Source organism: Panthera pardus, unplaced genomic scaffold (assembly GCF_024362965.1).
Source record: "Panthera pardus isolate Hobbes unplaced genomic scaffold, ASM2436296v1 HiC_scaffold_20, whole genome shotgun sequence".
Taxonomy (NCBI): Eukaryota; Metazoa; Chordata; class Mammalia; order Carnivora; family Felidae; genus Panthera; species Panthera pardus.
This window is the reverse complement of record NW_026526766.1, coordinates 50,003,044-50,015,767: the sequence shown is the minus strand read 5'-3', so window position 1 is coordinate 50,015,767 and position 12,724 is coordinate 50,003,044. Positions and strand designations below refer to the sequence as shown.

The 12,724-nt window shown below is 33.7% G+C and overlaps 1 protein-coding gene across 2 annotated transcripts in view; it reads right to left on the bottom strand.

Annotated features, from left to right (window-relative positions):
• IFT74 (intraflagellar transport 74) overlaps positions 1-12,724 on the bottom strand; it is an 89,004-nt gene that overhangs the window by 35,625 nt on the left and 40,655 nt on the right. For both annotated transcript variants that reach the window (XM_019424228.2, XM_053908025.1), the window contains exons 9-13: positions 10,224-10,362; positions 8,790-8,852; positions 4,804-4,947; positions 3,065-3,105; positions 248-327 (exon numbers count right to left, since the gene is read on the bottom strand). In XM_019424228.2, the coding sequence (XP_019279773.1) occupies positions 248-327; positions 3,065-3,105; positions 4,804-4,947; positions 8,790-8,852; positions 10,224-10,362 (467 nt within the window). The remainder of the gene's footprint in view (positions 1-247; positions 328-3,064; positions 3,106-4,803; positions 4,948-8,789; positions 8,853-10,223; positions 10,363-12,724) is intronic.

Here is a 12,724-nt window from a genome sequence, read left to right as displayed (position 1 = left end):
TTTGCAAAACAAAATAAATTCTTGTCATTATATAACCACTTTATTTCAAGTTTTTAGTCAACTTACACAATTTAATATTAATTATATTTACTATTATAGTATGGTTTAGCATTTTAGTAACGTTAGAGATATCATACAGAATTAAATATTAAATCCCACGTAAATAGTCCCTGAAGTCCAGGGCAATATTATATCAATACTGCTATATACCTGCTATCACACATTATAAAAATACCAGAAAAATTACCTTGGTGTTCTTCTAAATCCATGTCCAGTTGTCTAATTTCTTCATTAAATTGCTTTATTTTTTCTTTTATATCTGTTAACCTGTTGAAAATATTATTTAATAAAGTTATGATAGAGCGATGCCTGGATGGCTCAGTTGGTTAAGCATCTGACTCTTGATTTCGGCTCAGGTCATGATCTCATGGTTCTTAAGTTTGAGTCCTGCATTGTGCTCCATGTTGACAGCATGGAGCCTGCTTGGGATTCTCTCCTCTCTCTCTCTCTCTCTCTCTGCCCCTCCCCCCTCCCCAAGATAAATAAACTTAAAAAAAAATAAATTTGACAGATAATTTAGATATCCAGTAAAAACATTAAAATTAAATTAAAACATTAAATAAAAATTTAATGATGTTAGGAAATCTTTTCTAAGTTGCATAAATAATATCTATAAATAATATACCCTATTCTGAAGACAATACTATAGAGAGAAAAATCTTTTCCAGATCTTTTTATAGGATTCGTATTTAGAATAGAAGTATATTCTGAGAAAGTTAGGTTGCCTGATTTCAATAGCAGACCTTTCCCCCTTCCTTTTCTTGAGTTTGACTCGTGATATTAAAGTGAAAAATCTTTAGCAACCTTCTTTTTGCAGGTCTATAAAAACTGAACTAAGTTGACAAATTAGTCTCAAAAATTAGAGAATAATAAAAAATTTACTGCTGACTGACGATTATATAGGTTAAAATTTTTAACAAACAGCATTTGTACTTATTACAAAGCTACAATAATTAACACAATGTGGTACTGGACTAAAGGAAGACATATACAGCAATGGAATAAAACTGAGAGTCCAGAAGTGGGACCCCCTGTATTGATACACAACTGGTTTTTGACAAAGGTGCAAAAATAATTAAATGGGGAAAGAATATTGAATAATATTTATTGAAAGAATATTTCAACAAATGTTGCTGGGACAACTGGATAAGCACAAACAAAAGAATAAAACTGGACCCTACCTCATACCATATACAAAAGTTTACTTAAAATGAATCATAGATCTAAACATAAGAGCTAAACTATAAAATACTTAAAATAAATCATCAGCATAGATCTTCATGACTTTGGATTAGGCATTGGTTTCTTAGATAGGACATCAAAACCATAAGCAACAAAATAAAAATAAACTAGTCATTATCAAAATCTAAAACTTTTGTTCTTCAAAGGACACCACTAAGAGAATGAAAACACAACCAACAGAATGGTAGAAAAACTTCACAATGATTTATCTGATAAGAGACATGTCTCTAGAATATATAAAGACTTCTTAACAATTCAATAATAAAAAGATAAATAATCCAATTAAAAAATGGGCAAAGGGGGTAGCTGGGTTGGGAAGTATCCAGCTCTTGATTTCAGCTCAGGCCATGATCCCACGGTTCTTGAGTTCCAGCCCCACATCAGGCTCTGCACTGGCAGCATGGAGCCTGCTTGGGATTCTCTCTCTGCCTCTCTCTCTGCCCCTCCCTGGCTCGTGCTCACTTTCTCTTTCTCAAAATAAATAAATAAGCATTTTTTAAAAATTGGCAAAGGATATGAACAGACATTTCTCTAAAGAAGATATAGACATGATCAATAAACATCAGTCATTAGGGAAATGCAAATCAAAACCATAATGAGATACCACTTTCTACCCATTAGGATGGCTAGAATTAAAAAAAAAACAAACAGATAATAACAAGTGTTGGTGAGGATTGGAGAAACTGGAATGCTCATGTACCACTGGTATAAATGTAAAATGGTGCAGCTTCTTGGAAGATAGTCTGGCTGGTCCTAGAGTTACTATATAGGCCAGCAATTTTATTCCTCAGTATAAACCCAAGAAAAGTGAAAACATATATACATCAGTGTTCATGCCAGCATGATCCATCATAGCCCAAAACTGGAAACAATCCAAATACCCATCGACTGATAAATGGATAAATATGGCATATCCACACAATGGAATACTATTTGGCAAAAAAAAAAAAAAAAAAAAAGAAAGAAAAAGAAAAAGAAAGAAAAGAAGAGAAAAGAAAATAAAAGAAATTATATACTGATACATACTACCACACAGATGAACCTTGAAGACATTATGCTAAGTGAAAGAATCTAGCCACATAGAACCACATACTATATGATTCCACGTGTACAGAATATCCAAAATAGGCCAAACTACAGCAACATAAAGTAGAATGGTAGACTAGGGCTGGGAGTGGTGGATGAGCGGGGTGAGGAAAGGGGTGTTGGATCTTACTGAGGTAATGACTGCACAATTCTGAATATACTAAAAACCTTTGAATTGTATACTTTAAATATGTGAATTGTATGGTAAGGAATATATATATATATATATGTATATATATATATATATATTTTAATGGTTTTTTTTTGAAAGAGAGCACATGTGAGTGGGGGAGGGGCAGTGACAGAGGGGGACAGAGGATCTGAAGCAGGTTTTATGCTGACAGCAGAGAGCCCAATGCAGGGCTCAAAGCCACCAACTGTAAGATCATGACCTGAGCTGCAGTTGGGTGCTTAAGCGACTGAGCCACCTAGGCGCCCCTGGTATGTATCGTATCTTAATAGAGCTGTTTTTAAAAAATAATTATGCTATCCAATGGCTCTTAACTAAACATTAAAAGAAATATTTAAATCTCTAAATAAGATTGAACATTACATCAGTATTACCAGTGTGAAACATAGAAAAAAAATAACTAACAATATGTACCTATTGCACATTTAGAATGAAATTTAAAACATGTGAAATGGATGTAGTATGTCATATTATAAATGTACTTACTGTCGCTCCATGCTGGCTATTTCCTGATTATCTTCTTTAACCTATAAAAGCATATAAACAAAATAGTACTTAAAGAGTTACTTATCATTAGGCTATCTTAAAGAGAATTTCCTTTTGTATGTTGTACAAACATGTCAAATGTAGTCTCTTTCTTGAAATCTATTTCTTAAAATTCAACCTTTGAAGTCAAAAAATATATATATTTTATATATAAAAATTTTATAATTATGTATACACACACATACACACACACACACACACACACACACACACACACACATTATTAAGAAACTACTCACAGATTTTCCCTTTTTTCTCAAAGCAAGGGTGATGACTGATACATCTATACCTATCTGTTTGGCACCATGAGGCTGTTGTGTCTTCAGGCCTAGATCAGTTTACATAAATATCCAGGCTTTCTGAGACTGTCTTTCCTTAGCCCCTCACCCACACCCACACAAGGCAGGGTTGCCAGATTTCATGATCTCTATTACATTTGAATTTCTGATAAATAATAACTTTCAGGGCACGTATTTACCATGATTAATATATGTGTGTGTGTACACACACGCACACACACATATATTATAATATATATAATACATATATAATATATACATATATAATAATACATATATTATAAACAATTATTCATTGTTATATGAAATTAAAATTTAACCGCTTGTTGTGTATTTCATCTGGCAATCCTATCCCAAGATCACATTCTCCCTCCCCTGCATCCAATGATTTCTTTCTGAGGAACTTCAGAGATTCTAGATTTTAATACCTTTCTGGAATGATTCTAATACTTAAATAGTTCCTGAGTTGATCCCTAAGGTTCATCCAAAACATTTGGGCTCAACCTAATCCCACAGAGGAGTCTCATCTGTAGGTTCCTAATGGGTGCTGTTCCCAAATATATATGCAGTGCTCGAGGAGCCCTATAGTTAGGGTGTCTCAGGATAAACAACAGGTTAATTATAACTTAGTGCTAGATTAAAACTAGCTTTGGGGTAATAAGAAAGCTAATGAATACATGTGACACAACCTGGTGACATACTGCGATTTCATAGTACATTGTAACTCCATTCACTTCACAGAGACATTGATAATAATCATCATAAAATTCATTAGCCTTGGGGCATTTTGTTTTCTAAATATTAGGCCCCAAACAAATAAAGGAACAGATCTTCAATAAGATCATCTAATTATTTATGGACCAATAAAGAAGACTTTCAGTTTTCTTATATGGATCCAAAACATGAAAAATGGCCAAAATGTGCACAAGAGCCATGTAAAATTAGGATTTAAGTCAAGAAACAGCTTATGTGAAAAATGACTTGCACCTAGATTTTCTTGGTCAAATAGTTCATCATTATTTATTTATTTTTTAATGTTTATTTATTTGAGAGAGGGAGAGTGAGCAGGGACGGGAGGGTGGCAGACAGAGAGGGAGAGAAAGAATCCCAAGGAGGCTCTACACTGTCAGTACAAAGCCAGGTGGAGGGTTCAAATTCACAAACTGTGAGATCATGACCTGAGCCGAGATCAAGAGCTGGATGCTTAACCGACTGAGCCACCCCGGCACCCCAGTTAATCTTAATTTAGATGAAACTCACTTTTCACTGTTTTTGAAGACAATAAACTTACTGGCTTTCTGTTCAATATATATGCCTTAAATAAAATAATCAGAATACTTAACAAATCTTAACATAGTAAAGTATTTTTGTTTTTTCTACCTGCTTAAGTAATCTCTCTCTCTCTTCCATTGGAGATCCCATGCTTTTGTCTTCAGCAATCATTTGGTCTCGATGGGACTCCAACTCATAAAGTTTTTCATGCAGTAATACAGCCTCCTGTTTAACCTGGGAGTGTGCTATTTCCTAGTGAGCACAAAAAGAAGAAAAATTTAATTGCATTTTATAAAAACTACTCTCAAGTAGGTTTTAGTTTATAAGAATTAGGACAAATTTAAGCCATCAGCATATTCAAATAGAGATATCCAATATCTATACTACTCAATAATGCTACAAAGCACATTTGTAAATTGGAAGAATAAAAATAAACTTTTTCCTTTATAAGCTATTTTCAGTTTAAAATTCACAAGAAGATGGTGGTTTATTTTATCTTCTAAATATAACGCCTGAACAAAGACAGACATCTCTACCATTGGGAAGATAATTAAGAAATTGTCACAATGTATGTATAACTTAAACCACAACATTCATTTGGAAGTCCAAAGACCTGATCTCTAGAGGGAAGATATTTTCTCCTGGCTAGTCATATATATTCTACTACAATATTACAAGTTGAACTTTGTCACCCAAAGATATGTTGAAGTCCTAATCTCCAGTACCATGAATATGACCTAATTTGTAAAAGAGAGCACTCATAGATTTAGTCCAGTTAAGATGAGGTCATTAGGATAGACCCTAGTCCAGTGTGAATGGTGTCCTTATGAGAAGATGTACAGACAGAGACAAAGAAGGAGAGTGCCATGTGATGACACAGGCAGAGACGAGTGATGCAGCTAAAATAAAGGAATGACTACCCAGGATTGATAGCCACCACCAGGAGCTAGGAAGAGGCAAGGAAGGATTCTAACAGTATCTCAGAGGGAACATGGCTCTGCTGATACCTTGATTTTAGATTTCTGGGCTCTAGAATGGTGAGAAAATTTGTTGTTTTAAGCCACCCAGTTGGTGTGGCTTTATTACAGCAGTGTTAGGAAATTAATACACATACATAGGATAGTCTTGTATATTCACCACTATTCCACTGTTCACAAAGAGAAATTAAGGGCTGTGATAATTTTTAGATAACCAAAAGAGGTAGGGATGTTGACAGTGATGAGGATGAGGGGGAAAATGACATTTGGAGCTGTTATTTATTGAGCAAGTGCCTGTGCCAGGCACTATATTCCATGTTCTTTAGACACTATCTCTAATACTCAAAGCAACTCTATCAGATAATACTATTATCTCTGTTTTACAGATGAAAAGACAGAGGATCTAAATCTAAATAATTTTCTAAGTTAACAAAAATAAAAGTTAATGATGATATCTGAAACCAGGCCCACAGCATGAACAAGACCAAATTTTTAAGATGAAAGACCTCTTTTTTGAAAGCCAAAGAGAAGGATTAAAAAAATGAAAAAGCGTGTAAGAGGAAATGTTTGAAAGTCTATTAAAAAAGCATCTTACAGAAGTGCCTGGCTGGCTCAGTTGGTGAAGAATGCGACTCTTGATCTCAGGATTGTAAGTAGGGACCACACTGTGTGCAGAGATTACTTAAAAATAAAATCTTGAAAGAAAAAAAAAAGCAGGGGTGCCTAGGTGGCTCAGTTGATTAAGCGTCTGACTCTTGATCTCAGCTCTCAGCTCTTGATATCAGAGCCAATAAAAAAAAGCATATATACAGCTCAATTAATCGATTAGCTTCAGGTCAAACAGCACGATAATAAAATACAGACAGAAGAAATACAGGTTATCTTGAGATACCCTTTTTCATAGCTATCTCCCCCTTCCTTTATTTATTTATTTATTTATTTATTTTTTTAATGTTAATTTGTTTTTGAGACAGAGAAAGAGCATGAACGAAGGAGGGTCAGAGAGAGGGAGACAGAATCTGAAGCAGGCTCCAGGTTCCGAGCTGTTGGCACAGAGCCTGACGTGAGGCTCGAACTCACGGACTGTGAGATCATGACTTGAGCCAAAGCCAGATGCTCGACTGAGCCACCCAGGCACATCTCCCCCTTCCTTTTGCTTAATCATCCTAAAAACCTCTTCAAATTGTATCTCAATAAAACCGTTCCTGAATAAAACTCATGTTGATTCTTCACCTATGTTTTTTACATTCTGGTGAAATGAACAAGTAATACTTAGCATAGTAGTGAACACACAGTAGATATTCAATAAATACGAGTTAAATGATATCTGACACAATGTTTTCTTGAAGAACAAGTCCAAATAAAAAATAGAAGGAATCTGGCAAAAGTTAAATAAAATTAGTAACTTATACTTTTCCTGATTTGGGAATACTGTAAGTTTTATAAAATTTCATGTTATCTTACTCATACATGTTCTGATTCCAAAAAGTAGCAGCAATATAAACACTAAGTCCAAAAATATAGCTTATACCTCTTCCCACAGAAACTAAATTTGCCAAGTGAAATAAGACCTGACATTCCCTACATACCCTAAAATAGATAGTGAGGAATTCTGTTGGGCAGCTGTGTTAATACTTAATGTGGCCTTTATTCTTTGAAGTTTATAGAGATCTGTTACCATAGAGATCCAAAAAAATAAAAATTATATACACCCACATGAGAACAATCAGATCTAGAAAACCATCTTAACATTTTTAAGCAAACTACTTTTTCAACAGTAAATTTCCAAAAGAATTACAAAATACTCATGCTTAATTCTTTTTGCAAGACAGTAATCTTGTCAATCTACAAGTGTTCCCAATCCTATTATCATGATACCTACTGGAATCCATAGGAAATCAGGAAAGGCAGGCAAGGTTTGAGGTACAGACAGTATACTGAAGTGTAAAGGACATGAAAAGGTAGTTCACAGAGAAAGAAATACTTTGGCCAATAAATATATAAAGAAATACTCAATTTCATGCATAAACAAATGAAAATCAAAACAAGATAGAAATTTTTACCCATTAAACCAGCAAAAATGGAAAAAGTGGATAATGCTTGCCATTAATGAGTGCAGGGGAAAATAGGCACTCTCATACATTGAATCTAGAAGTAGAAAATGGAACCACCTCTTTGGAAGGCAATTTGGCAACCTGACATTTTAGAAGTGTGTATCCTTTGACCCACTGCAAGAAATTTATCTTAAGACATATTTACATAACTGCATAGAATGCATGTTTTTACTGCAGCACTGTTTATAATACAAAAAAACTATAAACAACCTATTCATCTACAAGGTTATGTTATAGTTATACAATATAACACAGTGCAGTAATTTACAATAATGATTTACAACAATTACAATAATAATTTACAATAATAGCTGAGGTGAATAGAATTCAAGAGAGAATGTTAAGTGAAAAAAAAACAAATCAAGCTGCATATGAAGTGTGAATCCCACTTGAGGTTTTCCATAACAATAAAACCAAGATAAGATTATGAGATTGTTGTAAAGATTAAACAACAATGCTGGTGATCTTTGTAAAGAGCTCAAAAAAAGCACATAGTAAACACTCAAAAAATACAAAGTACTTCTGTCTAGAAAGAGGGGAAAAAACAGGCATTTTCACTTTTATCTTATTCAACTGTTTTGAATATAAAATAATTTTTTGAATAAAAAAATTTTTCATTAAAAAACACATGTGCTTTTTAAATTAAAACTACTTTAAATAAACAAATAACAAATGCAAGCATTTACATCTTTAAAGTGATGAACTAATCTCTCTCCCTTTTCACTTTTATTAGACTCTTTCTTCACATGTCTTTAACTTACCATTAGATTTTACATGCCTCAGCAAGGCAGAATGATTCCTTTTGCACACAGTAGGTACTCAATAACTGAATCTAATTTCTTAACAAACTAGGATATTTGTGGTGATGAATGGGAAAAAAATTATACTCCTCTTAGTAAACTGCTAAATAAATATGTCCTTGAATGAGTTCCATTAATATATTTAGCTGAATTATCTTTTGTAGCTGAGTAATATAAGAACCTTTATTTGATTTTATACGTACAGCTTCCAAGCTCTCTTTTTTCATGTTCAGTGAGTCTAGTTGTTGCTGAAGTGTATCTAATTCCTAAGAAAAAGGAAAAAAGCAAATATATATGCAAGTTATATTTAGAATAATCTGTTTCTCAACATTTCAAATGTGGTTGTGGCAAATATGATTGTGGTTTTGTAAACATATTCAACTCATATCTTGCTATATGACTAGAATTTATTAACATTATTTGTATTTTTGTTAATTTCTTTCATTACTCCTAAAAACTATGCCATGATCTACCTTTAAAAATACCTTATGAGTTTGTCAAAGGTAGCTAGTCCTTTACACAGTGAATCATCATTGTGTTTCAAGAATATTAAATATCAGAAGCCTTCAAATTAATGATGTCATTGTTTAAAGTCATGATTTTTAATTTTGATTTCTTAACTATGTTTTCATATATTTTGTCTAATTTCTTTTAGAGCCAACACATAATATACATGGCTCACTCCTAGGGACAAGACTTTTGAGCTGATTACTTATTCAAAAACAGCTGTGCAAGATTAATTACATTTTGATGGTATTTTGGCATTTCTGTAATAGTCTTTTCTTCAGTGTTTCATTTTATGTTATAAATCCTGAATAAAAAGTTATATTAAATTGTTGGTGAAGTGGGTGGATGAGTGGCTCAGCCGGTTAGGCGTCTGACTCTTGATATCAGCTCAGGTCAGGATCTCACAGTTATTAGATGGAGCCAGCAGCCCCCTCTGTGCTAAGCATAGAGCTGGCTTGGGATTCTCTCTCTCTCCGCCTCCCCACCAAATAAATAAATGAACTTTAAAAAATAGTCAGTCAAGTAATATTTGAGAAACTGTATTCATTACTGGCATTCGTGAGGACTAATTCTCTGTGAACTGTTTGGTTAAGGGATATATAGGCATGTAAAGGCACTAACTTGCTAATCTAAGTCACCACCATAACTGAATGTTGGGAGAATTCTCAATGAGCCCTCAGCAGGCCCCCAAATTCTTACTTAAACACCATGATTAGGAGGCAAGAGCTGTTCAAATCAAGGACACGGTAAAAGAGACGCTTATTAGGTGCTGCTTACTAGGCAGGAAAGAGAGTAAATATCTATATGGCTCTGGTATATGAGAGTTTTTATTATTTCCATTTACAGTTCATTTAAAAAAACAAGTGTTTTCATGAATCTTTGTAACATACAAAAGTGAAAGATGCACAGAAATGAGTAATACAGTCAGATTAGGTCATCATGCAGCATACGCTAATGAAGTTTTCTAGATCAGTGCTTCTCAAATTTAAATGTCCATAAAAATTATCTGGGGACCTTGTTAAAATATTCTTATCAGTAGATCTCCAGGATGCCAATGCTGCCCATCTTCAGACCATATTTTTATTAGCAAGACTGCTGTATGCTTGGCACAGAACAGTGATTAGTATTACCTGCAACAATTTCTCATTTGTGGTTTTCATTTCTGTGTACTTGACTTGTTTTTCAGGAGACATGTTTTTGATAATGCCATCTGCTGCTTGCTTTTCCTGTTCAACTTCTTCTTCTACACTTCTAATTTGTTTTTCCTTCCTGAAATCAAAAGCAAGCATGTAATATTCCTCTTACTATATTGAGGGGGAAAACATCAATTAATTTTTCTCAGGTCATGGTCTGAACTAAATAGGGTAAAGTTATTCAACATAGTTTGTAATCCTTATAGATGTACAAAAAATTCTATTTAGAGAACAAACTAGCAGTTGCTGGGGAGGAGAGGGTGAGGGGTGGGCAAAAATGGGTGAAGGGGAGTGGGAGATACAAAGTTTCTAGTTATGGAATGTATAAGTCATAGGGATGAAAAGTACAGCGTAAGTAATATAGCCAATGGCATCGATATAGTGTTGTATGGTGATGGTAACTTGGGGTGAACGTTGCATAACATATAGAGCTGTTGAATCACTAAGTAACATTATGTGTCAACCATACTTCAATTAAAAATTAATAAGAAAATCCCTTATACATCCAAAAAAATAATTTGGTCCCATCAGCACAGACTTATTTTACGTCTTTTTCTTCTCAATCCCCAAATCCTTCTATTTCCTTAGTGTCCATTTTACTTTATTAGAAAACACAAAGATTATCACAGAAAATCCTTAAAGCCATATATATACAAGGATGTGTTTACACTTTGCCATATCCTCAAGAGAAATAAGACAGTTAAATTTTAGAATAGTGGATTTTAAACATCTTTTGCCTATAGAATTCTTTGACCAAATGAAATCTTGTATGGTAGTTCACCATGTAAATGATATAAAGTAACACTGCTCTGACTGATCTGAGAGTAAGGAAACCTACAGTGCAATTTGATTAAAAAACAATCAGAGCTTTAGAATAATAATATATTTTGCTTATCTACAGCTTTAATTAAAATTGGTGTTCTGGGGCACATGGGTGGCTCAGTCTGTTAAGCGTTCAACTCACTCTTAATTTTGGCTCAGGTCATGATTCATGGTTTGTGGGACAGAGCCCCACATTGGTCTCTGTGCTTACAGCATGGAGCCTGCTTGGGATTCTGTCTCTGCCCCTCTCCCACTTGTGCTTTTTCTCTCTCTCTTGCTTAAAAATAAACTTAAAAACAATTGGTATTCCCAAAGTTATCAACTATATTTTAGCACTGCAAAATAATAAATTTATTTCCCTAAAAACATAACAGGAACATCACGAGTGTAATCAGATAAAAGTAGTAGTGACTAAATTAATTATAAACAATAACCATCTTTATCATATAATCACAAGAAATACCAGTGATGTGTCACTTATTATCTAAGCAAGGTCAATTATCAATATGGTAGAGAAAAATTCTGAAAAAAATAGAAAGATGCTAGTTATCATGTAAATACTTAAAGACTGACATATAAAAAGACTACTTGAAGTTAAATGTTTAGTCTCAACATCAAAATTTCTATTTTGTGTTTCAAAATGAGTCTTCTACTATTTAATCTTTCACATGTAGATATCAACTTCTACAGTTTTCACAATCACTCTCTAAACCCTGTAGATGCACCTATCCTCCACACCTTTTATACTCATACCCCACTACCAGAATAAAATAATCTAAACTAAGAAATTTTCCTACAAATAATATCTCATAATAACCCAATAAAAGATGAACAAAATCAGGGGTGCCTGGCTGGCTCAAGTGCAGGAGCATGCGACTCTTAATCTCAGAGTTGTGAGTTAAAGCCCAACATGGGATGTAGAGATTACTTAAATAAAACTTAAGAAAAAAAATTAACAAAATCAAACAACCTGGAATTTCTATTTATTTTTGTCTCACTGCTGGACAGAGTGATATCTTCACTTTGAATTTCAATTACTATAGTACAACAAATGCTGAATTGATACGGGTTTACGGGCTCACAGAACTTTCAAGCAGAAAAGGTCATCTATTGCAATCTCTTTTTTTCATAGATTAAGGATACTAGGCTCAGAGGAGTCAATCTTTTGGAACTAACTCATTCTAAATTCCATGATTATTCACTATCAATAAGGAATCTTAACCATGTTTTTGCCTGATTTATCTGTCTACTGTAGCAATATGGGAGCTTGTACTATACAGTATTCTATTTCACAGATGAGAAGCTGCAGCATAAGGAAGGTAACTCATTTTTTGAAGGCCACACAATGCCAAGTGTCAGGTCTTTTGATGCTCTGAGCACTTTGCTCCTGTTATAACTTGGCAGTAAAACCACCAATGACAGTGTCATAAAAATGAGTAAATAACAAAGTTGAAACTCAGGGGAATACAAAACTTGGTGGTATCTTTTCAACTTGAATCTTTCTAAACACAAAATACCTTTAGGACTAACTTTAAATCACTCTAACAATATATCTTTTAAAGTATGCATTCTCAATATTATATACTTTAACTTGCAAAGTGAATTTGCTAATATTT